General features: G+C 30.2%; 3 protein-coding genes across 8 annotated transcripts; 1 reads left to right on the top strand and 2 right to left on the bottom strand.

The window, feature by feature from the left end:
- Positions 1-2,970: 2,970 nt before the first annotated feature.
- Positions 2,971-7,730, bottom strand: LOC114186909 (plant cysteine oxidase 5-like). The gene is made up of 6 exons (XM_028074980.2): positions 7,576-7,730; positions 7,056-7,385; positions 6,729-6,892; positions 6,468-6,615; positions 3,407-3,610; positions 2,971-3,305 (listed from the first exon to the last, which is right to left on the bottom strand). The coding sequence occupies exons 2-6, from the start codon at positions 7,153-7,155 to the stop codon at positions 3,181-3,183; spliced, it is 741 nt and encodes a 246-aa protein (XP_027930781.2). The 5' UTR covers positions 7,156-7,385; positions 7,576-7,730; the 3' UTR covers positions 2,971-3,180.
- Positions 7,731-14,588: 6,858 nt separating this feature from the next.
- LOC114189247 (protein MALE DISCOVERER 2-like) lies at positions 14,589-20,120 on the top strand. Of its 6 annotated transcripts, XM_085674898.1 has the most exons (14): positions 14,591-14,995; positions 15,123-15,556; positions 15,664-15,796; positions 15,966-16,037; positions 16,830-16,973; positions 17,051-17,197; positions 17,471-17,572; positions 17,657-17,718; positions 17,812-18,306; positions 18,473-18,666; positions 18,781-18,913; positions 18,995-19,152; positions 19,245-19,427; positions 19,525-20,120. In XM_085674898.1, exons 2-14 carry the CDS (start codon positions 15,457-15,459, stop codon positions 19,783-19,785), a joined length of 2,184 nt encoding a protein of 727 aa, XP_085531024.1. In that variant the 5' UTR covers positions 14,591-14,995; positions 15,123-15,456; the 3' UTR covers positions 19,786-20,120. The 6 variants fall into 6 exon arrangements, with proteins under 6 accessions (XP_085531023.1, XP_027933770.2, XP_027933772.2 ...); XM_085674897.1 differs by having other exon boundaries at positions 14,589-14,995; positions 18,781-19,152; XM_028077970.2 differs by lacking the exon at positions 17,051-17,197 and having other exon boundaries at positions 14,592-14,995.
- A 1,558-nt stretch (positions 20,121-21,678) lies between these two features.
- Positions 21,679-22,857, bottom strand: LOC114189255 (transcription factor-like protein). The gene has a single exon (XM_028077981.2). It carries the CDS (start codon positions 22,650-22,652, stop codon positions 21,915-21,917), a length of 738 nt encoding a protein of 245 aa, XP_027933782.2. The 5' UTR covers positions 22,653-22,857; the 3' UTR covers positions 21,679-21,914.
- Positions 22,858-26,858: the final 4,001 nt, after the last annotated feature.

Genomic DNA, 26,858 nt, shown 5'->3' with positions numbered 1-26,858 from the left:
AATTAATAAAGTGTATCAATATTTAAAATTTAAAACTTCAAATTAAAATAACATTTCAATAGTAATGTTTTAAAACATTAAAATTTTTCAAAATAAAAAAAAATAGTAAAACGTATAAATCAAAAATTGAATACATGATAATTTTTCAAACATATACATGATAATTTTTATTGCATCACTTTATTTTATCAATAAATAGTTGATTGAATATAAAGATTACTTGAGTTAATTCAAACCTCTTACAAACAAACAAAAGTGTTTAAGTATAGAAGCACAGAGAAAGTATACAATTTTACAAAGAGTATATAAAGTAAAAGGTACACATATATTAATCATTGTAATCATACTCACTTGTTCCATTTCCTACATTATAGCAGAAACATACAATTCGTGTTCACCTCTTTTTTCCTCTGTCATATGTTATAATAGTAATTCTAAATTAAGAAAATAAATAAAATGCTTATTTTTGAAAGTTAAATCTTACGTGAATTTCAATGTTTGTAAATACTAATTAATTTATTCATTCATATCATTTTGACTTTTATCCATAATCAATACCTAACCTTTTGAATTACAAACTAGACGAGGAGGTTAAAATTGACCTACTGACTACTATTTTTTTTTTTTTAATTTAATCTAATATATTTTATTAGTTATTTAAGGAAATCAGGGCATAATTATTTTTCAAGTTCTAATCAGATATTTTATTAAGTGTGGCTGGATTTAATTTTTGTTTAAAGAAAAAGAATATCCTATATTACCTGGGTTGAATCATGGACATCACCAAAATGTTATACTAACATTTTTGTTTTACTTTATATTAAATATTTATTTTATTTAATTCCAAAAATCCCTCAAGTCAACCCACCAGTTATCCAAATTTGATATCTTTGTATGTTTATATTACTTTATATTCAAATTTGAATGTTGATGGAGATTTATAGAAATACATTTGACGTTTCCAACTCACCTATTCCTGTGATATTTTGTGGACGAAAAGATAAGAACAGGAGTTTCAGGAAATCCTAAAATGAAGACTTTCATGATTGTCATGTTTGAATATTTAAAATCTTATAAATGGTGAATTCATGATGTTTGAATGTAGTCAATCAATTATATATTAAACTAAGTAATCACAGTTTGATCCACAGATAGAGAAAGAAATAACAAATTATAGTATCTAATGAACACAATAATGTCATAATTTAAGCATTACAAGATAGGGATAAAAATGTAAAATATAATCAGTAAAGAAAGCATATTTTCTAAATAGTGAAGAGAATGACTGTATTTATGGATTTAAAAATTTTAAAAAATACATAAGAAATGCAAGAAAAAAAATTAAGCATCAAATTTCATCCTCTCTTGTTTGTTACTTTACACCTCTATTTTAATTAACCTGATAAGATTATTAATTTTATAATAACTATTAGTAAAAGGTGTTCTAATAAGTTGGTATAAAATTTTTTATATTATTATATCATAACAAAATTGTTAATATTTATAATAGTTAATTTATGAGTCATATTTATAGCAATTTCTAATTAATTGATGACATCAAGAGTTTATCATATTTTTATGTCTTAAATATAATTAACATGTAGTTGTTATCAAAAGGAATAAAATTCTCTTTTCTATCACTACAAAACAAAAATCTGGATGTGATCCACAACCACACATAGAAAATGGCTTTTGTTATTTATACCTTGCAATTTATTAAGTACACCTCTTTTTCTTTTTTTGTTTATGTATTTGTTTGGCTAGTTCATGCTTGTTCAACCTTTTTTTTTTCTGCTGTAAACATTATCTTCCATTACTTATGTTTATACCATTTTCTTTTTTCTGAATGTGATTCTTTTGTTTTCCAATTCGTCTATTTATCAATTTTCTTTAGAAATTTTATTTCGCAAAATTTATAGTTCTTTTCAGAAATGTGGCCAGTTATGTACTATTTTAGAAAAGGATTTTCATATTAGTAAGTTTTTAAGTCATAAACACATTTTGAAGCAACCGAATAAATAATGTTGTACATGTTATTGATGGAATATGTATTATTCATATAGAATTTGGTGAAGAAACACCGTAATCAAAGGAATGAAGGAATGAAACAAGGTTTAAAGATATACACGCAAATATGAAAATAATTTTTTTACTATATTTATATGAAAACATATTTTTATAATAAAAACAAAAAGGGAAGGCAAACGTATTCAATAAATTGAGATGTGTAAATTGAAAAAACCTTAAGCAATATATCATTAAGGCGGTTTCTTCCCCCCATCAAATTTTTCAATGCACTCCATCATTTGTATTTACTTTCTAGAACACACTAAATCAATTTTGAAAACATTTTTTTTCCGAAAGATACTCACCTACTTTTCTGGAAGCTACTACTAACCCACTCATTTAAAAAAAAAAATCCGAAAACTATGATGCAAGTGCACAAAAAAAATTGATTGGGTGCAAGAAGCAACAGGCTATCATCAATCAGAGTAAAAAGGTCCAGTAACACAAAATAAAAAATAAATTTATATATATATATATATATATATATATATATATATATATATATATATATATATATATATCATTATTAACAAGGTTCGTTTTATAGTCATCACTGCAAATTCTCAGCTGAAGTTTGTAGCATAACTTTAACTTGCAATGAGACAGACTCTCCTCTTTTTAATTTTTCATTAACTAAGATCTTAATTTCATTCTCCTTACCTCTTCATTTTCAATCTTATCAAATAATGAAGATTAAAATCATAACATGAGCAGGTGACAACGACATTATTAGTTCTTAGTTCTATCATCGTGCATTAATTCTCAAGTTCCCAGGAAGTATTTATTTATCCATTGTTAGTGAAAGGGTTTAGTTGATAGGATCTTTTCACCCAGGCTAAAGAAAGGTTGGTCCATTCTATCAATTAGAGCCTTCGAGCACAGTTCGTATTGATGCTATTCCTCTAATCCAAAAAAAGGTAAGTTAGAACAAAGATACATAAGGTTTAACCAACATTCCCTGCCACCGTTTATCATAGTATGTACAGTTACCAACCATACAGATGAGATGGTTAATTATTCCGAAGATGTAGCATCTGCAATTTATATCCCCATCATATTTAGTTTCTAGTCATGCCTGACTAAAGTTATATAAATACAAATTAGTTATATCCTTCATCGTCTGATAGTAGGGCCTCTGTACACACCTCTCCTAACAACCAGGTTTTCTGGCGCTTGAATCTCTTCTAACCAGCTCACTTCAGATGCTTTTACCCCACAAGACTGATCCAGGTCAACACCTTTAACAGTAGCACATGCAAGAAACTAAATGCTTCAGAAATTCTTGCGAGATTGAAAGAGGGGGAAGGGGAGAAGAAGATAGTAGAAGGAAGAGAAGTACCTGGAAGTTCTTTCCTAGGTGACTTCCTGAAATATGAGCAGTGTCTCCCATCTTCTGATGAATAAGGAGGAGAAAGAATGTCAAAGAGAGCACATGGGGTTAAGGCTTTAAAGCAATGAATGTTGCCACCCTTGTTTGGATATAGAATTGTTGTGTTACAGGGTGCACTCATCTGACAATCTTTCACTAGTTTTGCTGGTCTTGCTGCAAAAGTAGATAAATCATGAATCTCTTTTCTAGTTTAGCAAATCCTCTAAGAACAGGAATCAAGCAAAAACTAAAATAAAATTGTTTCTTCAACTAACTTAATGGGTATACTCAGATTAAAGACATCACCCATCAAACCATCTAAGCAGTAGCAAAGTAAACGAAACATCTATATTAAATTAGCATGCATCAATATGGAAATTCATAATCCTCTATAATAGCATGCATCTTTACATGCCAACAAAATAACTCAGTCACAACATTCTTACTGAAAACCTCAAAATAACATCCACCAATGGAACTCTGGAAGCAGGTTTCCAAGATAAAATTATCTTTGTGGAAATTCAAACACCATGCGTCATGTATGATGACTTTACTGAACCGTGCACAGTCCCTTGGGACAGTGCTTGGTCTATTATGCACTAACTAAACCATAAGAGCTCTAACCAATCTATGATGCTTAGATATCCATGCCCACGGGTATGCACCTGACCGCTCTTAGACCTACTGGGCGATTTGACTACCTACATAAGCACTGAAAAAGATTTACTCCCAAGTATGTTCTCTTTTTTCTGCCTACACTCCTATCCCCGTTATTGCTCTTATAGATTAACAAGAGTATCAAAATGTTCTTATGGTATCCTGTTCTGATCCAGTCAATGACCAGTATCCACCATTGTGAATCAGCATGAAGCTATCAGCATGAAGCTGTCCAACGTCATTGGGAAGTCTCAAGACCAACCCCTCAAGTATGCAAAGTCAGGAAAACTTGTAATTTTAAAAAATTCTAGAAACCCTATGTTCAATTCTAAAAGCCAAAATCAAACCATAAAAAAATGCAGCAAAATGAAAAACATACATCAGAAACAAAGTTTGTGCGTGACATTTATATATAGCCCACTCGAACCATGCCACATGATGTATCCTAAGGGAAAATTACAGAGCAGATAATCTGCTACAGTATTAATGACAATATTAGCCTTCAAATGCCATAAAAAAGTGAAGGGTATGGATACACGAAAGTTAACTATGGTTTGCAGCTGTCTTCAACAGTTTGTCTGGTAGGGACATGTTAAACAACTGAAATTATGACTACGAAACTTTCATTTTTTGAGAATAACAAATTCCAATCAAATAAAATTCACCATAGATTAACAAAGGCAGTTTTATAGTAATTCAGAAAAAGATGTTCTAAACCTTGTTCAACCTAATGGTAGCTCAAGTGCAACGTCTTGGCTCTTAAGTATCTTTAATTCACACTATAAAAATGAAACAATAGTAATGTGATTGATAATTGTAAAATAGAAAGGGGTCCAGTGAATGAAATCAAATTATATAGCTGAAGTGCAACGATTGTTCAACTTGTACTTCCTAAGATAAGTGTGAGAATGAAGATATTCAAACATTTATCCTTAGGTTGTGCACAATGCTATAACTCATTCTTTACCCCAAGGATATTCACAAAGCACAGTTACAGATAACATTTATCCTTAGGTTATGCAAAATTTTATAATGTAATATTGCCAAACAATTTCAAATAAATATATTTAGGAAAAGCTACATAAAAAAAAAAAAAAAAAAAAAAAACCACCATCATATATTTACCTTCTAACGTTTACAATGATTTAGAATACTTTTATTAAAATTATGAAATCGTAGTCAGACTACAATTAATGTGCGGTTCAACTTTTCAGTGATTAACTTCACGAAAAGGATATGCCAAATTTATAAACGATTTAAGTTGAAAACATAGTAGACACTGGAAAAAGAAATGAGGAAATAGATTACAGATAAAAGGTCTATAATCACCTTCAAATGAAAACTAACATTTTTTAAATCATAATAATATTCATTTGAAGAATAGAAGTTTGAGCATCAAAAGTTGCAAGACTTGGTTTTTATTTAAATATAGCCAACCTCTTAAGGGGCGCTTTGACACTCATGTTGTCATTGAACCATCTTCTCAGATGATATTGATGGTAGTAATGAATGACTAGTGGGAGAAATGGGAGGCGATGGCAAGGATACCAAAGAGGTTTTGAATTTTTGATGATGACATGACAACAACTGGACTTGTCGAGATATTGCCAATTTAGCTGATGTGCATGAGACTTTGGTTTAGAGTAGGCCGTGAGAAAGACAAGGAATAGGTAGGTGCTGCTGCACTTTCAAGCCAAGCATTGTAAGTTGATGAAACTAAGCGAGAAAGAGGAAACAATCTACAGATGTCACAGTAGTTATGATGTTAATGAAGAAGATTTGGATTTAGAAAAGGATTGACAATTTCTATTTCTTATCTAGTATCTAGGACACTAGGAAACTTGTATTTGGTTGATATTTACTTCTATGTTCTATTTAAGACATCTATCATGTATGGACACCAATGACTTTTTGTTGATATACATTGCCTAAAATAGAGTTGCTGATTTGCTGCTTTATATGTGTAATTATGTATGATTCTGTTTCTGCTAAGGGAGTTTTGCGGACTATCAGTCTCATATCTATGATTCTGTTTCTGTTAAAGGGAGTTGCTGACTTGCTGCGATATTTGTATGATTCTGTGAATAGAGTTGTTACACATTTGATTCATCCAATGTATGACTATATGAAGATTGCCTGCTATATAGGACTATATTAAAAGAATTAAGAACAGACAGTCACTGTCCCGCTATATAATGCTCCGCTTTAGCTCTTTCAGGGTCTGCTGCTATCTAGAATTTAAAGCATTGGGTTGAACACATAACAGATGGAAAAAGGAAAAACCTATTCAGCCAAATCATTGAAAGATGATATTTAACCAAAACTTTTCTAATGCAACTACATCTTATAAAAGCCTGAAGCATGTGTTCATCACCTTGAAATGGATCATCTGACCCAGGTAAGTCCAGCCAGTCATATGACCTTACATGTAAAGTACCATAAAGAAGCTTGCTCAAAACAGTCATTCCAGGATGGTTATGAAGCGGGATAATAGAACCTGGAGCCATGCAAAATATTCCCATCTGCAAAAGAAAAACTCCACCCTTATTATCCAACCTCCACATCTAAATTCAGAAAGGAAGACTCCAAACAGATTAATAAGAAGACAATCAAAAGATGTAAATGAAAAGCTTACTGAGAATTTGTCACATTCATGCAAGTGGATGTACTTAATAGGAGGTGGATACTGATAACTTCCATTACGCCCCTTTTTGCCATTAGTACCATTCAAAGAACCCTTCCATCCACGCACCAGTTGTGCCTCTTGTTCAAGACCCACATTAGAAGGCTTCAAGTCATCTAGCATGAAAGTGAAATTAACGAAAAGGTTAACACAAGGACACACTCTTCACCGTGGAACAGACAGCAACGTAACAAGCATCTAAAATAAAATCAGGCACTGCATTATACATTTCATAGAAAATTATAGTGAAACATTATCTAGGGTAGATAGTCATTGTACCTAAAAGGGCTCGAACTTTTTCGAGAGCTTCTTCTGAGATGGGTCCCTCAGGAGACAAAGATGCCTTGCAAGTATCATATAATTTCTGAACAATTGGCATTATGTAGCAACCAAGTACCACCAAATGCTTCGAAATCAATCTGAATATGCAGTGGTTGATGACTTTTAAGAATCCAATGAACCAAGATGAGGTGGATGTAATGTTAACTTGGATCCAAAGAGGCACTTGGGTCACTTGACTTTATATCGATAAAGTAAAGGAACAGCTTCCTTTCTACGCAACAGAAATACATTTGCGTAATTGATCAGCTCAAGTCCATCCCCAAGCACCTTGACAAGGAAAAAATTTACAACAAAATCAGAATAAAATGAGTTCAAAGCATATCATATAACGCGTGAGGCGCAAGGGGGAATGTGAAGAGGTACAATACACCATAGAAAGAGAAAAAACCCATTTGGGAAAGATGGGTTTGATGAGAAGATAGAGATCAGGAGAAGAAAGTTTGAATGAATGTCATACATGAAACCGCTCTCCCTCGACCTGACGACAACAACATCGGGGTGGGCACTGAAGAGGGACCAGAACAGAACAGAGCAGACAACAAAAGACACTTGCACAAAACCAGATGTCGCTTTTAGAATACCACCAGCTATGTTTTGATGGTTTTCCTTTTTATTCAAGGGAAAAAGATAAAATTATAGAAAGCGAAAGAAGTATCAGGTGAAAGAGGAAAAAATCAACATTATTAATAATATTGTAAGTAAGAGGATTTTTTTTTTAATCTTAAAGCTAATTATTGAAATATAATAGTGTAAAATTAGTAAATTAAAATAGTAAAATTAAAGTGAGACTGCTGAACCGGAAATCACAATAATATATTGATAATGTTTTTATATAAAAATTATAAATTGTTTATTGATGGCTTAAATATGTTGGTTAACCTTTTTGTAAAAAATGTTAAGAAGGACGTAATTTTTTTTAGTGTATTCTATTTTTTAACATGTATCAGGAATAGGTCAATTAAATAGATATAATGAAAGAGTGCATAATTTCACTTTTCAACACAAAACAGAACTTCTATTTTTGTGTCACAATTCTTTTAAGTTTTATCCACTAGTACCAAGTAATACAATAAGTTGAATTTAGTAGAAATGTAATATTTTCCTATGTTATTAGCTTAAAACATTTTTATAATAACATCTTTATTATCATAGAGAGGAATTTTTCATTTTGATGTACGTTTTTTTTTTAAGTTTATTCTTTATTAATTTACCGATTCTATCTTGTAAGTAATGGTCTTTTTAAATTTAAAATCTTTTTAAGTTTAATCTTTTTTAAAATTTAATCATTTTTAAATTAAAATAATTATTTATAATAAAAATTACATACAAAATAAATAAAAATGATCTATTAAAAAGTATAAAAATATTTATATTTATTTTAATAATTATAATTTATAATTTTTTATAGGACATAGATTTTGACTAGTATTTAATAATAAGATCGACTTAAGGTCTAAAACTATTTTTTTAGACTTTAAAGTTTTTTAATACTAATTACTTTAAACTTAAGAAAAAAATTTCAAAATTAAATTTTAAATAAAAGTAGATAAAAATACCTTATGTTTTAAATTTGCTTGATATCTCACTACAATCAAATATAACGGAAAGAAGTAGCTTTTAAATTTCAAATATGGCTTTTCTTTGATTTGATTTGTAGAAAATACTAGCAAGACATTAGAAGGAACATGACATGCCCTCATAAAAGAAAAATAGAAAATTTGTCTTTGGTCTATGTGTCTAGTCCCCAACTCCAATAACCGATGTTGGAAATGACCCATTTAAAGTCAGGTTTTGCAAATTGAACCATCATTGGAATTTGGAAACATTGTATTGTACACTTTAATTTGAGTGTCAAAACTATTGAACAAGACATTGATAATTAAATGCATTATTAGTGTGTTACCTTCAAGTGTAGCATTTTTAAAAATTTTATTTTTACTTTTATATAATGGTTATTGTATTTATTGTAATGTAAAAAGGAGGAGATTTCTATAAAGAATTTAATAGATATTGTATTAAAATAAAAAATAATATATTCATTAGTTTTTAAGAAAAACTTTAGAAAACGCATAAAAAAAAAGGTCAAGAAACAATATCTTATAACCAATCTTATTAGGCATGCCTCCTTTAACCAATATAAGCATATTTAAAAAGAAATTTCTTACAAGAGTATTTTAAATTATTTCTTATAGTAAAACTATTTATGATATTTCCACAATGTTCTATCACTTGAAAGAAACGTATGTCTAATTTGATTCTAATGATAAAATATTTTAAAAACTCTTAATAAATGTATACTTTTATAATTTTTAAATTTTCATTTAATTTATTTTAATTAAAATTTGTTTAACTTTACTTAAAACTTTATGTTTGAGACGGTTTCTTGTAACATCTCTAGTAAGTTAAAAAATAATTTTAAAAAAATTATCATCTTTTTGTTGGGTCTTTTGTTTATGGGTCTCGATCCTTATATGGTGTTCAACTTTTTTATTTTTATTCAACGTGGGACTTAGACTCACACTTAGATTTTCAACACTTTTTTTTTGTGTTTACATCCTTTCCTTTGTTATATTTTGTTTAATTTGTCAAAGATAAATAAATTTTATAGAAATCCTACCTATTTTATAGAAACAAACTTTTCCAATGCAAATTATTCATAAAATTTGAGAAATATCTTTATTTGTTTTTTTATTAACTAGTCATTTTAATCAAATTATAAGTTTTTCACTTGACAAAATATATCGTACAAGTAAAAGAGTGGTTGCTTTGTATATTAAAAAAAATTAGGACTAATCTAGTAATGTTTGTCTTCTCTAAAACTTCTGAATTTGGTACTTTTAAGATGTCAGAATGCCAAGATTAATCTTAAAAGGGTTTCATGTCAATAGAATGGAGTTTTTGTGGAATCTAAACTTAATACTTAATACTTGTGCTCTTAAGTAAGATAAGATGAGGAACACAAGACTATTTGAATCTCTAATCATTTTCATCACTTATAATGCAAAAAAGAAAATAGTTCATGTGTCTTATACAATAGTTAATTTTTGTGAGATTTACATCCAACTTGTTAATTTACTTCTTATTTAAATGGTATGCATTTCTAATACATATCATTTCTAATATCTCTTGATAATTTAACATTTAGAAAAAAGAAAAGAAAACAATTTATGTTTTATTTATCATATTTCTTATTATTAATATTTGACACATAAAATATATTAGAAAAACTAGTTAAAAATTTTTAGTTGGCTACTTAGGTAGGACAACTTTTAAATAATTTAATGATAATATTTTGCTTTATTTTCAAGACAACCTTATTTCATTATATTTAAATTCGGTCTTAATTATAAAAAAAGAAGAAGTAAATCTGAGAAGAGAAATAAAATAGAGCGCGAGTAAAAGAAAAACTAAAAGAAGCAATACTCTAGTTGACATATCACTTTATAAATGGTGCTGATCGATAATTTTTATAAGTAATTAGTTTGATAGAACATGTATTTTTTTTTAAAAAAAAAATTAGGGTCAACTTAGATTAAAAAATAAAGGTTAAAATACTCTTTTGGTCAATGTTTTTGTTGAAAAATCTCAAATAGGTCATAAGATTTTTTTTAGTCTCAATTAGGTCCATATTTTTGAAAATGTGTAACAATTAGGCTCATTCCGTTAGTATAGAGTTAACAGTGTTAAGGATATGCCACGTGTCAGCTTCTCATTTTTTTGAATTTTTGAATATTTTTTGAATATTTTTTTAAATTTTTTAGATTTTTTTTTGAAAATTATTCATGTCACGTGTCACATCAATATTGTGCCACGTGTCAAGTCAGTAAGGTGACACGTGTCAAGTTATTGTTTGAATCTCAATTTGGTCCATATATTTGTTATTTTAATTATATTTCAGTCCATTTTTTTTTAATTTTCAATTTCATCATTTCCAAATTGAGATCAAATTTAACTTTTATATAAATTTTATAATGATATTTTTATTAAACATTTTAATAATATTAAGTTTATTTTACATTTTGTTTTAAAATTTTAAAATATTTATTTTAACTTGTTACAAAATTGTTTTAAATAATTTATATACAAATGTTAGAGTTGGTTTAAAATTAACAATTTTATAAATTTAAATATAAAATTTTAAAACAATTTTTTAAAAAGTTAAAATAAATATATTTAAAAAAATTTTAAAAAATGGACTAAAATGTAATAAAAATAACAAATATATGGACCAAATTGAGATTCAGACAATGATTTGACACGTGTCACCTTACTAACTTGACACGTGGCACAATATTGATGTGACACATGACATGAATAATTTAAAAAAAAAATTAAAAGAAAAATTTAAAAAAAATTTAAAAAAATTTAAATAAAATTCAAAAAAATTCAAAAAAAATGTGGAGCTGATACGTGACACATCTTTAACACCGTTAACTCTATACTAACGGAATGGGCCTAATTGTTACACATTTTCAAAAATATGGACCTAATTGAGACTAAAAAAAATCTTAGGACCTATTTGAGATTTTCTAACAAAAACATTGACCAAATGAGTATTTTAACAAAAATAAATAAACTTATTCAAACAAAGCTAACACTAAATAATCGGTGAACATATCTCATTATGTCTGCCTTGTTTTCCATTTGAAGGTTATTTCATCGTACAAATTGGTGACAGATCCGTCATTATCTTTAATTTATTAAATTTTCAAACAATCAGTGCCAATTACTTTATCTTTTAAAAATGTGTTGAAAGTTTTGTAATAAATACTGGTAAAAGAAAAATATCCCAATAATGGTAAGAAAGAGTGGCAGTAGATTCTTGTCACTTTGGGTAGTATCGAAAATGATTTTTGGCAGTGTTTTAGACTTTGGTTCATGAACTGAACATGTCTAGTCATGTTATGAGGGCAGGTTCATGAACACACCAGAAATAAGCCAATGACTATGTACTCCACGCAATAATGAAGAGGATAAAAAAATACCACTAACCAATGTCACTGTTACTTTGTCTTTGGTTACGCAAGTATCACACCACTAGCCAAACGTTATAATTCCGAACATCGATAATTAAGAGGAATCGTTTACACGAGTAGGGATTTCAGGACGGTTACAATACTAAATAAATATGATTTGTTATCATCATTTTTACATTGAAAGTTAAAATAATTAAAATAGTATAAATACACATAATAAATTTTATAAAAACAAAAATATCTTTTTAATTTTTTAGATAATAATTTATTGTTACAAAACAAAATTTTTAGAATTTTTAAGATTTCTGCTAAAAAGAAAAAAAAATTTAATTAAGTCTCAAATTAACACTTTAATTGTTCTTTTTTTTTTGTTGTAACATTTTTAGATATTTAATATTAAATTTTTTTTTGGTTTTTCTGTTAATTTATACTTTCTTATGTTATTTTTTCTTTTTAATTTTTAGATGTTTAATACTATTTTTTCTGTTAATTTAAAATTTCTTATATTTAATTATATTTAATTTTAGAAACATTAAAATATAGTTATTTTATTATTTAATTAGTTTTTAATTTTTATTTCTAAATATTAAATAAAATATTAAAAACACATGTACAAGATTTATGGGTATTTTTGTTTTTAAAGAAAATAAAATTGCATTAATGGTTATTAGGTTAGATTTTATTTAATTTTACACTTATTTATGTATTTTTGGAGGATTCAATGTATATTAATTATTCTTAACCAGTACACTGGTTAGCAAGACCCTTTGAAACATAATATCAACACATGCTTGATTAAGCCGTCACATTTCTTTTAATATCAAGCCGTAAAAACATGCTTCATCTTCCAAGTCAGTGATTACCAATTCATTTGAACACATCATTGCAAACACAAAATTAAATGTTAAAAATTTCACTTCGATTAAAAATAAGATCAATTTATAATATATAAATTGGTACAATTTTCACTAAGTCAGTTTTGTAAAATTGAATTAGACTTAACATTTATTTTTAACATTAAGGTTTTTATTAAGTCACCAATAAAGTCATAATTTCCTAAGTTTATTTTCTTCATATTTTAATTGCTTAAACCATAAGAATTTCGTAATAATTAAATTTATTGAAGTATTATCTGATAGAATAAGAATAATGTTCTTTCAAAAATCCAGATTCTTAAATCATTAATTTGTATTTCTATAAAACTAATTTGGAACACGAGTTTAAGTTTAGTTAGATTAAACCGTATTACTTCTATTAAAACATGTGTTAAACTGATAGTAATTTTTAAATTTATTGTGTGTTTTTATGGTTATATCAATATAATAAAATTTTGTAAGGTTGATTACTATACTAAATTGTATAAACCTGTGTAGGGCATGCATTATTATAATAGATATATCAGTTACTTTTTTTTTTATTGATCTCTTATCCTTACATCAAGTGGTTAAAAATTACTAAATTTTTAAATAATAAACAATCTAATTAATTATAAATTAATATACTTATTATTGTAAGTATTTTAGTAAAGTTCTAAATTCACATATTATTGAATATTATGAACGAATAATAAATTAATTAGACATGTAGAATTTTGACACGAGAAAATAATTAATTATTATTAGTGGATAATTAAATAATTATATATTTAATTTTATAATTATTTAATCAATTATTTCTAATTTAAAAATTCTACGAAGTTCATTTTTGAAATATATCACACGTCACTCTTGTAAAATCAAATTTTACTTGTTCAGTAATGAGATATCATCTTTCCTAACAATAAAAAATACTTAACACGCATATCAATAAATCTGAACTTTGTCATAAAATAAAAAGAAGATATTTTTCATCAGGTATAAATTTTCATAAAACTTCAATTATAATTTCTCAATAATATTTAAAAATTTAATAAATATTTTAGTTCTCATAAAATCTTATTTAATATTTTAATAATAAAAATATCGATTATAATTTTTCACTGCAAAGCTCTTTTCAAAGAGTTTTAATTCTACAAAGTAAATTTTGGAAACAATTATATTCTATATTTAAAAATTAAAAATGATTATGTTAGAGGGAATTTCAAATCTACAAAACCAATTTAATTATGTTATTGTGATTATAGGAGCATTTTGCATATATGTTGACAATTATCCACTCAAATAACACATTTATATCATACAAACAGAGGCATAACAAAGTATAACATGAAGAAACTAACATGCATACATTATATTTGAAAAAAAAAACAGTTGGAAAGATTTCCTTTTATAAGTAAGATAAGAGGTGTCGAGACACGTCAACCTCCACGAACTAGCCTAGCAACAAAATAAAACAGTGTCCTATTTTATTCAATGTGGGAGCCAACAGGACCTAAAGCTCCTCAAAGATAATTTTAGAAACATGGAAATAATAATAATAATAATAATAATAATATTATTATTATTATTATTAATATAATATAATGATAAGAAAAACAATGATAATCTGGAGAAAAAAAGGCAAAAAGAAAGAAGAAAATTTGGATGGCAGGTTGGTGGTGGGAATGATGAGAGAGAGAGAAACTAAGAAACGAGACAGAAAAAAAAGAAAAATTCTGACATCGAGAGAAGAGAGAGAAAGGAAGAAAGTGTCTCACGAAGAAGATGGTCGAAGAGAGGGTCCTCTGAGATCATCCGGAAAAGGCAGCAATAGAAGAACAATAGAAGAAAAAAAAAAGAGGAAAACAAAATAAGAACTTCAAATTTTAATTTGTTTTGAACTTTTGCTGCCTTTTTATCTGTGTCTCAATTTGCCCCTACCTGTCACCCCTTCTCAACCAACATTGTATTTCCTTCCTATGCACAACAAAATTATCGCAAGAAGGAGTGTTATTTTCTTCAACCTTTTTGTCTCTTTTGCATGGTAATTCGCTTTCTCTATTAATGCTTCATTAATGGTACCTTTTTCTTTTTCTTTTATTGTCGTTTGAATTATTTTAATCTTTTTGAAATTCATTCATTGATGATTCCATTAACGAAATTTGTTTCAGCTCCACCAATCGTTGAGGATAATAGAGAAGAGGTATTGAGTTAAGGCGGTTATGTATTATGTGCAGAAGAGACTTGTAACAAAGAGATAGCATCAGAAAAAGAAATGAGAGATCCTGATCTTCAGACCCAAACCTTAGTTTTTCATGACTTCACTGTAACGTAAAACTTTCCCTAGTTAGTGAGTTTCTTTTGCTTCATCCCAATCCTTGCAGATCGAAGGGTTTCTCTGCATAATATACCTGGAAATTGTGGATATTATACAATATAGAGTCCTGGCTACCGAGGAATATAGATACTACCTTAATCAAATTTTGGCATCGGCTTCACCAAGAAATGGAACTAAGATGGAACACATTTGGATTTTGTCTGAGAATTTATATTTTCTTGTTCTCACTATGGGGAATCCGAGATTGTTGTTCCGTTAATGATGAAGGTTTTTTCTTGAATTTGTTCTTTTTAGGTTTTCATTCTGTTCAAAAGCGTGTCTTTCCTTGTATCTTGATTCTGTTTTGTTGGTTTTATCGTGAATTAAAAATTCAGGACTGGCTTTGTTAGCGTTCCAAGCGAGAATAACTAGTGATCCCTTTAATGCTTTGGTGAATTGGGATCCCAATGATTGTAACCCTTGCGAGTGGTTGGGTGTTCATTGTGTAGATGGTAAAGTGCAAGTGTTGTAAGTTATTCTTTCCATTTCCTTTCAAGTATTCTAATAATAGTGTCCTTTTTCTCATTTTTATCTGCAAATATTTTATTGCCCCATATTTAAATAAATGAAAACTCTTTATCAAGTGAACGTGCTGCATAATTTTGTTTTGAAATTTATGCCTTTCTTTTTTCTATAGGGACTTAAAAGGGTTATCATTGGAAGGGACGTTGGCTCCTGAACTTGGCAAACTTAGTCACCTAAATTCTATGTAATGGACCTTCACAATGTCTCATGTTCTTTTTTATTGTAACTCTTGGTATTTCCTTTCCCTTTTTCATTATTAGGTGTCCAATAAATCTTCTATTTAAACAAAAGTTATTACATTTGACTCTGTTACATTTTCCTTTTACATTAACTACCATTGATGTTGAAAGTTGATCTTTTTTGCTGGTGAATAGCTATTTTATAATAGAAATTACCATTATTATTGACAAGATGATGAAAGGATGAGTTTTGCATGATCCAGTGAGTTATAATCACCATATGTTCGATACCTGCTAGTGTTTACAGTGTTTAATCCTAATCTATGTTATTAAAGTGTTTGTATCGTTTTCCAAGTCCTTGATCAGTTGTCTTCTTATTTCTTAATGTCGAAAAATAGATGCCTTTTGTAGTGCAATACTTTTTCAGTTAACGTATTGGGTTGGCGAAGATTGGTTGTAATTGTTTTGTATTTGTCCTCTTCAATCTTCTATATGTGATGTCGTTTTTGAAACTTGCACATAGCATCTTTTATCTCATAAAAAACAAGCCAAAATTTAATTGAAAGGCGATAATTTAAATCCTTTAGATTAGTTTATAAAAAAAAAAAAACAAATGAATGCGCCTACAAGGTTACTTTGTTCTTAATGACATCATTGTGAAGCATTTCTATTTGATTAGTTTAATTCCTTACTTGATTTCACTCCATTTTGATGTTAATTACCTAATAAAATATATCTAACTTTGTATTTTATTATCTTTCTGATACGGATTAGCTTACTTTGTTCCTTTAAAATAGTGTATTATGCAAGAATAACTTTTCTGGTGCCATTCCCAAAGAACTTGGAGATTTACCCAAGCTAGAGTTATTAGATTTAAGGGAAAATAATTTGTCAGGAAACATCCCAGCAGAAATTGGCAACATGTCGTTATTAAAACACTTGTAAGTTAATTCTCTATTTTGTGTACATGTTTTATTAGGTTTATAGTATTCTTCAATGAAAATTTATTTTACCCTAGGTTGCTTTGTGACAATAAAATCGAAGGCGATGGTGATCCTCAAGATTGGGGAAAATTCAAATTTCCTTTGAAATCTCTACTTGTTGAAAGTTGTTCATCACCTCTGACAACTCTATTTTCCTGCATCAATAGGAAATTTGGACACTGGCAAGCATTTCTCCAAGATTTTTTTTTTTCTCTGACCAGCCTTAGTAGTTTCATTACATGTTTTCCTTCCACCTGTATCAATAATCTAGAGCAGTCAATGAGAGACAACAAATGTTCTCTCCTTTAAATCTTGTCCTTTTTTAGAACCAACATTTTTTACATTCTCATTTAACCGAGTAACATGAGTCCCAGTTACTTACATTTTGTTTGTTAACAAATTCTGTAGATGGTGTTCATTTATAACTCTGTGTTTTTTATGGATGACATGTGCAGTGTGTGGCAACGTAGCTTCAACCAATGGTACAAATCAGATTCATTGATTATTCTAACGAAAGCAAAACTTAAGAAATTCGCCAATGCCTTTGCTTGGCCACTGTACGTAGATAACGTATATGGCAACATCTTAACCTTAGTAAACACATTTGACTCACTAATTAAATAATTTTCTTTTGTTTGTAGATTGAAGCTAGGGAAGACTGCCTCTCATAGCAATGAAGCGGATTATTGTGACATTCTGCCCAGTGAGTGGAGAGCCTTCGAAATTTATGCCAATGTTAAGAATTTGAAAATGCTCCTTCCTTATTGACATTGAAAGTATGTCTGGAACAATGTAGGTTCTGATGTGCCAAAGATAGCCCAAAATGTACCAGAAATTGTTAGTTCGACACGTCGTAAGTTACTTCAGTCTAGTGGTAATAACCTTGCAGCTGTACCTTTCAGTGACAAAACACCAATAGAGTTTAGCACTGCTCCAACTACCTTCAGTAGTGGAGCTATTCCTGCTGTTCCAGAAGCCATCGAGAAAAAAAATCGGCCTGCACCCTCAGATCCGGATTCTAATGCTCCTGATGATGCTTCTGATGAAAATCAATCAGACAATGTTTCTGATGAAAATCAATCACAAGATGCTTCCGATGGAAATCAAGCAAGCCAACAACATGTAAATAATGGTGCTTCTACGTGGAAGTGGATAATTATTTTTCTTCTTCTTCTTCTGCTGGTCATTATTATCATAATTCTTTTATACATTTGGCGAAAACGAGCCGCAAAAGTAATACGCCCCTGGAAGACAGGAATAAGTGGACAGTTGCGGAAAGCATTTATAACAGGTAAACTTTTTTTCTTTTTAATAAGGGAATTAATACAAATGAAAATCTTTAATTCAAACAAAGTATAACTCTTATTCTTTTGTATATCATTACATTGTTATTGTTATGTGAGCTATTAGTTCAATCAAGGACTGACAACATTGTAATGTCTTGTCATGAAACGTAGGGGTTCCCAAGTTGGATAGAGGAGAATTAGAGACAGCCTGTGAAGATTTTAGCAATATTGTTGTTGATGGTTATGCCGGGTGCACCATCTACAAAGGAACATTGTCTAGTGGAGTTGAGATTGCTGTAGTTTCTACTCTAGTTACTTCTTCTAAGAATTGGTCAAAGAGCATGGAGCTAAGATACCGCAAAAAGGTTTTCTACTTCTCGAGTCAATAAAAATGATTGGGTTGCATTAACAATTCCATTGCAACGTTAAGAGGAATTTAGTTTTCATTTTTTTTTGCTATTTTATCTTATGTGCTCCAGATTGATACTTTGTCTCGCATAAATCATAAGAACTTTGTTAATCTTATTGGCTACTGCGAAGAACAAGAACCATTCACTAGGATGTTGGTGTTTGAGTATGCTCCAAATGGAAACGTGTTTGAGCATTTACATGGTACAACTCTTTGTTTTCGTTTTGCTAGAGAAAAATGGATTTTATCTGTGTTCTTAAAACTAAAAGTTCTGTATGTTTTAGTTGCGGATTTGGAACGTCTTGATTGGAGTGCAAGGATAAAGATTATCATGGGGATTGCGTATTGCCTTCAATACATGCACCATGACTTAAATCCACCTCTGGCACAAAGCAACCTTACTTCAAATATGATATTTTTAACAGATGATTTTTCTGCTAAGGTGGAAACAAATCATATTCTCTTCTTTTGTTTGTTTTCAATACACGTTAACATCCAAGTAACACATTTCTCCATTCCATTGTTCATTCACAGGTTGCAGAAGTTACTTTTAGACATATTGTGTCACCAGAGAACTCGGGTGATTCAAAGAAATCTGATGATGGGCCATCCGAAGAGAATATTGAAACCAATATTTACAACTTTGGAGAGTTATTGCTGGAAATCATCTCAGGGAAATTATCTTACTCGGAAGAACATGGCAACCTAGTGGACTGGGTAAGTTTGAAACATACCTTCCTTGGAAATTGAAACGTCTGCTAACAGTTTAAACTGTAACGTTGTTAATATGGATGTATTGTCATAAATATTATAGGCTGCTACGTACTTAAACGAGAAAACAAATCTCAAAGATTTGGTGGATCCCACCCTCCAATGTTTCAAGGAGAACGAACTTAATTGCATTTGTGATGTAATCCAAGATTGTATCCAACCTGATGAAAAGTTAAGACCAACAATGAGGGACGTGACTTCCAAATTAAGGGAAGTGCTTGGTTTGTCACCTGAGCAAGTTGTCCCAAGACTTTCTCCACTCTGGTGGGCTGAATTGGAGATATTGTCAGTGGACTCGACTTAAGTTTCATTTTAACTCTCTTTTATGTGCTTCAAGTCTCTCTCTTTGACCTCCATCACCAACCAGAGTGGAAAGTGAACATATCTACTCAAACAATTTTTTACTTCCTTCATATCCTTCTTCTTCTTTTGTAAGTCTTCATCATTGATACCTTAGATATTTATGTCCAAAGGAAACTGTATTATGTTGTTTTGCAAGAAAGGTATATAGTAGATTGTATTTTTGCTGAAGGAGTTCATGTAAAGTGTAAAAATTCCAACATGTGTTCGTATACTAGCCCCCAATGAACATACAAGTTTATATATTAATGTTTATTCAGAAAGGAAAATTATTGTTCACTCGTCATCTTGTGCTAACTATTATAAGAAAAATTATTCAAATACACAAAAAAAAGTTAATAAACACTTACTTTACATTTACACAGAATAAAATTGATAGATTTATAAGGTGTACCGTATGATAAATTCAAGACTATCATTACTTTTATTATAGGAACAAAGAAAATTTTGTAATAATAAAAGAACAAAGATAGTGATAATTTTGTAAAATATGATTCAAAAATTGTCGTATTATTATATAAAAAATAATGATAAGGTTTTTTGCAGTATCATTTAGAGAAGAAATGGTATATTGTTGTCATTTGTCTTTTTTTTTATATATATTTCTTTTTGTATGGGTTGGGACAACTAATTGTCCCTATTCAATATTTTTTTTTTGTTAATTAAAAAAAAAGTAAAAAACAATGATTTTAAATAACCATCATATTGAAATCACCATAATTCACAAGATTTTTTATATTGTCAAGGAGAGGAAAATGTAGTTGTCTAACTAGCATTTTGAATTCTTGTGTACATATATATCATTTTAAAAAACTCTAAATATATATAGCTTTATCATGTGTAAATTTATATTGTAAATTTATATTTCAGTAAGTGTATTTTATTTTGGGATGATTGGGATATAGTATTAACATGTTAGAATTCTATGTTTTATGACTATCCGCTATGAAATATTTTGTTTAATAGTTTTAGTCTATTAAATTAGATGTTACAAAAATCAATTCCTATGTATAGTTACAAATTTATCTATTCCAAACAAGACATAAATTTCATGATATATTAATATATTCTAATAGATACAATTTATAAACTTTAATCTAATGATTTGGGATGAAAGAATTGGGAAAAGTGAAAAAGAAAAATCGAAATCTTCTACCATGCCCGGGATGGTTGCGAAATGAAAAAAAAAAAAAACAAAAAATATCAATCTTCTACGTCAAAAATAACATATCTAACTATTTAGATTTATCATACACTTCTTCAGCCATCAACACAACCCTTGTAACAAAAGGTTTAGTGACATCACATCGAGACGTCAGTTTCTCGGGAAGCTCTCTTGAACGTGAGTTTCTCGTGAAGGCAAAAGTAAGCATGAATGGACTTATTTTTAGTGTAGAAACTGAAGAACACCTAGTTTTGTTCTGGCATGTTTCAGAATGTTTATGTTTGCGTAGGCGTGGCTCCTCAATCACGCACCACCTTGCACCGCCGCTCAAGCCATTTCAGTTTGTTGTGCTCATGCACCCATCGACATTTCACAACACAAACAAATATAATAAAAAAATACCTCTACCGCTCTCACCCTTCAACTCCTCTCTCACATGTCTATGCGCCACTCTTCAGCACTACCCATCCTACGCATGTGCAACCTTAGCAGGTGTTGTGCTGCTGTTGACTTTCCCTTCTCGTACCACATTCTTAAGAGGCATAGTCCATTATGAGTTGAGTTCTCTAAGGATGTCTTTCTGCTGAGATTCTGTTTTATTAATTATTAATTATAAAAATGAAAAAAAAAAACTTATAAAAGCAACTATATCTCCTTTTTTTGGAACAGAAATAATATAATGATATATATTCATCAACCATTTCTTTTCCTTTTTCTTACAACATAAAAAAAAAAAAAAAAACTTTGCTGCAAGTACAAGAGTACTAGCTAGCACAACACAAGCACAAACTAAACAAGAACATTTTTTTGATTCAACGATGAGGAACTTAACTAACTAACCAACCCTAAAGGAGATGAACACCTTAGTCTTATTCTTTCTTCGGCTAGCTAGTTCGATGGATCCCACTTCACTTGTCTTGATTCCCATTGAGCGCGGTCCCAGCCGTGTCCTTCTTCTTCGTCCCCCATTGTCTGAATCGCAGCTGCGTAGTTATATTCATTGCCAAGAAGTCCACACCCTGCATTGGACTAAGCAAATCCAGCACCCCTTTGAGTGTCTTGAGCCTCACGCAATCGGAAGCCTTCATCACCCTCTCCAACCCTACAACAACCTCCTTCACTGCCACCTCGGTAACAGAATTCGGCCCACCGCGACTTGGGCGGCTCGTCGAGATCTTGGACAACTGCACCATCTTGCGGTCCGCCATGGCCACATGCTGTCTCTCCATCTCCCTCTCCACCTTGTCCTCCTCCATCCTTACCCGCACCTTCAGGTCCTCCATCCTCTTCTCCTGCTCCTCGGTCATCACGAAAACGTCCCCCTTTTTCTTCAGATTCTCCAGCTGCCTGAACACGGTGGACGGCTTCCACCCCGTCATCCAAAGCTGAGCATGCTCCAAAGGGTTCATCCAGGGCGGAGAAAAGAAAATCAGAACGTTCTCCGTTCCAGCAGCAGCCCATTTGGTGTTGTAGTATTCCTTCAAATGGGTCGTCACCGTCGACACCAAAGCTAGCAGCTCTTCCTCAGTCTTGACCACCTCGGTTCTCTGGTCGGACACCTGGGTAAGCTGTTGGAGAATATCCTCAAGCTTCTCGTTCCACTTCTCGTGGAACTCAGAGAATCTTTGCACCGCAGGGTTGGCCATTAGAAGCAGTGAAGAAAAGTGAGTGAGTGAAGAGGTGAATAGCGATGAAGTGTGTGTATGTAAGTAAGGGAGAAGGGGTGTTTATAAAGAGGAGAAGGTGGGGTGAGGTGACCAGATGGAGAGAGGAGAGGAGGACACGAAAGGAAAAGAGTGTGGAGGGGTAATTGGGTGCATGGCTTACGCGCAACAATTTCCTACTAGTGGTTTCAAAGAGAGTTTGACGCTTTGTGAAGAGGAATGGAATGGTGTGGCTCAGCTTTCTGAGATTTGAACCTTTGACAGTGTTAGAGAGGTGTGGTGTGGTAAAGTTCGGACGTGTCCTTCACCTGGCAACTCATATTCAACGTGGAAGATCAACTCTGATTGAGATGCCTCTCTCTTCAAATGGATCTTGGAACACTCTTCTATATGCTGCCCATATCCTTCACCAACCTTTACACAAGGACCAAATTCTTTCTCCAGTTGCATTATTTTAGATATATTTACTAAAACTAATTATCCCTTCAAGAATGGATGTTTCCATCAAATAATTTATGTTAAAAATCATATTTTTATTCATAAAAAAATTCTCTAAAAACAACTCCAAGTACACTAAAATTCCTCTAAACACACACATTTTGAAAAGCAAAGTACACTCATACACAAAAATGTTTAAATCACAGACACTGTTACATATGTATCTCTTCCTTCGATGCTCTGGGAAATTTTTCTGTCTCGTGAAAAGAAAAAACAAAATAGTGATGTCTCGTGAAAAGAAAAACAAAAAAGGGAGAGGCGCTGATTGGGATTTCTCGTTTCAAATGGATCCAAGGGACACTGTTACATATGCAGATCACCTCCTTCGCCAAGCCAGCTACCTAGTCCTCTCTGCGATTCTCTTTTTTTTACTTTGATCCTATCGAAAGCATATGTATTAAAAATTATGGCGTTAAGATGATTTCTTATATTTAATCTTTAAGATTTATATCAAAACAATTTTTTTATTTGTTAAATATTCCTGTTCATAATAAATTTTACTAGATATTTAATTCGTAATGATGAGACTATTGATTGTTTGTTTAGTTTCAGTCAAAAAGAAATTAAATCCACCTTTGCTTCTAAAATTTGATGTTTTGGAGCAGTTGAATTCTTATATAAACTGGTTTCAAACATCTGCAAGTGGATAGGATAGGGAACACATTTCTTCTTTTTATAGCTAGGGTTGGAAACTCTCCAATTTATTTAGTGAGCAATATTTTCTGAAACATTTTCTATACCATCAGATCTGTACAGATACATTAAGAGCATTAACACCTTTAATTGAGATTTTATCGGTTAATGTCATAAAACTATTGATTGAAAAACATGAAAAGTTAGTTTAATTGAATATCAACTTGAAGTGGGGATGAAAAATAATGGTTAGGGTTTCTTAATAAACTACTATTTTTTATAAATTACAATATCAAAATATTTCTTGACAAAAATAATTTTATCAAATATTTTATTTTACAATTTTTTTATTGTTTTATTTTCTTAAAAATTTGTTGCTTATATACAGAGAGAATCATAACTAGGCCAGTTGAAAACACAAAACACCAATGCCTAATGGTAAATAAATAATAATTGAAAAACAACATTTTATTTAGGTATTACCCATTTTATTTATATTTTTGTTTAGTTTTGTCAATCCAATTTTAATATATATTTTTTTTAATCAGATTTTAATTTTTGGGTCAATTTTATTCTATTTAGTCATTTTTACCAAGACGATTTAAATAATTAAACAGTAATAACTAATGACTATCACATGTCATTTCGTGTTATGTGTCAAAGTCAATATGTTATATTTAATTTAATCCTATAGTGATTTAAATGAGTGGTAATAAGTAATTCACTACATCATTATTATGCCTAAACATAATAGATTATGTATTTTTTGTTGCAGTAATCAGTAGGACCAAGTATTTTCTTTTGAAACCACAAGTGAAGTTATATGGTTACAGAAAATATTTAAAGAAATGGATGAACCACAATATGGATTGACTTATCTATTGCGGCAACAAATCGATAATAACAATAGTAAAAAAATCTAGTTCATCATCAAAGAACAAAACACATGGTCATTAAATATTACTTCATTCGAGATGGAGAGACAACTAAACAAATTCACCTCGAGTGTTGCCTGATAGAAGATCAAATTACAGATATTTTCACAAAAGACTTTACTCATACCAAGATTTGAACTACTAAGCACCACGCTAAGAGTTACCAATTTGCATCAAGAAGGAATATTAAGGTGTAATGCAAAATCTAAAAAAATAAGTATTGAAATGTCATGAAAATTATAAAATAATGTAGAAAAACCTAAGATAGGAGGGAAAAAATCAATAACATTCCATATAAATAGAAATCTAAAACATTATATATATAAATTCTAGCAAGTATTTTCTACGATGATAAGATCTATAAATACTCATGTACATGTAACATTTGATGAATGCAAGACAACTAAGACAACATCTAATAGAATCACTCAACTACAAATATGTTATTTCGAACTACTAATTTCATATTCTATTATCTCCACATTTTCTCTATTTCATGGACTATTTTTTTAACAACCTAAAAATACTAACAAACTTCTCTCTATCTATCACATTGGGAGTTGAGGAAACCTACTGCTAGCATGGATACATATACAGATAATACAATCTGGTCCAATATTAGGACCATGCAAGATGCTCTTCCTTTTTCTATTTGTTCCAAATTTGTGAAGGAAACTAGACTCTAAGTAAAATGGCCATATTCTCTGCACTTATAACATATAATACGACAGACACACCACCTCTTCCTCCAATGCTATGAAAAAGCTTAACAGGTCTTGTGAAAAGAAAAATCAAGAAGAGATGGAGAGGAGGATAACGTGGCGGAGTGATTGGATGCATGGCTTACGCGCAACAATTTCCTACTAGTGGTTCCAGGGAGAGTTTGACGCTTTGCGAAGAGGAAACCTTTCTCATCTTTCAACCTTTGACAGTATTAGAGAGGTGTGGTTAAAGTTTTCAGATTCCGCTACCAACTCAGATTCAACGTGGAACCTCAATTCTGATTGAGATGTCTCTCTCTTCAAATGGATCCAGGAACACTCTTCCAAATGCTGCCCTCATCTTTCACCAACCTTTATACAAGGACCAAGTGCTTTCACTAGTTGCCTTATTTTATATATATTTAGTGAAACTAATTATCCTTTCAAGAATGGGATGTTGTTTCCATAAAATAATTTATATCAAAACAATATTTTTATTGATAAAAAAATTGTCTAAAAGCAACTCCAATGATACTAAAATTCCTAAGCAAAGTACATAAATGCACATAAATGTTTAAATCACGAACACTGTTACATATGTTCTCTTCCTTCGATGTTCTGATAAATCTTGATGTGTTGTGAAAAGAAAAAACAAAATAGGGATGTCTCGTGAAAAGAAAAACAAAAAAAGGGAGAGGTGCTGTTGAGATTTCTCGCTTCAAATGGATCCAAGGGACCTGTTACGTATGCAGGTCACCTCTCTGCAATTCTCTATTTTTACTTAGATCCTATCGAAAGCATATGTAATAAAAATTATGATTTTTTATATTTAATGTATGAGATTTGTATTAAGACACTTTTTATTTGTTAAATATTCCTATTCATAATAAATTTTACTAGAGATTTACTTAATGATGAAACTATTGATTGTATGTTTAGTTTCAGTCAAAAACAAAATTAAATCCACCTTTTTGCTTATAATTTTTTTATGTTTTGGAGATGTTGAACTGTTATATAAACTGGTTTAAAACATCTGCTAGTGGTTAGGATAGGGAACACAGTAAAAAACCCTGCCCGATTCATCAACCAAAGAAAACTTCCCTTAACTCAGACAAGAAAAAAAATGTACATTTTATGTGATCAACACATGTTAAAGAAATTCAAAATCCTCATTCTTTCCTTAAATTTTTTTTAATGGAATATGCAAAATTATTAGATTGTTTGCTTTATGTATAACACACAACACAACACAACATTAATCTACAAAATAAATCTCTCAGTAACCAATTTAGGTTACAAACATAAGTGAGACTCACCATTTCACCCTAAAAAAAGTATTTTAAATTACTTGATGTTGGAGAAGAAAAATTAGAAATAGAGAAACACAAAGATGAATAATTAACCTAATGTTCTTTTCCATT

The sequence above is a fragment of the Vigna unguiculata genome, chromosome 6 (genome assembly GCF_037176805.1).
Source record: "Vigna unguiculata cultivar grain cowpea cultivar isolate G323 ecotype 2 chromosome 6, ASM3717680v1, whole genome shotgun sequence".
Classification (NCBI taxonomy): Eukaryota; Viridiplantae; Streptophyta; class Magnoliopsida; order Fabales; family Fabaceae; genus Vigna; species Vigna unguiculata.
The sequence above is the reverse complement of the archived record's forward strand: the minus strand, read 5'-3'. Positions and strand labels throughout refer to the sequence as shown.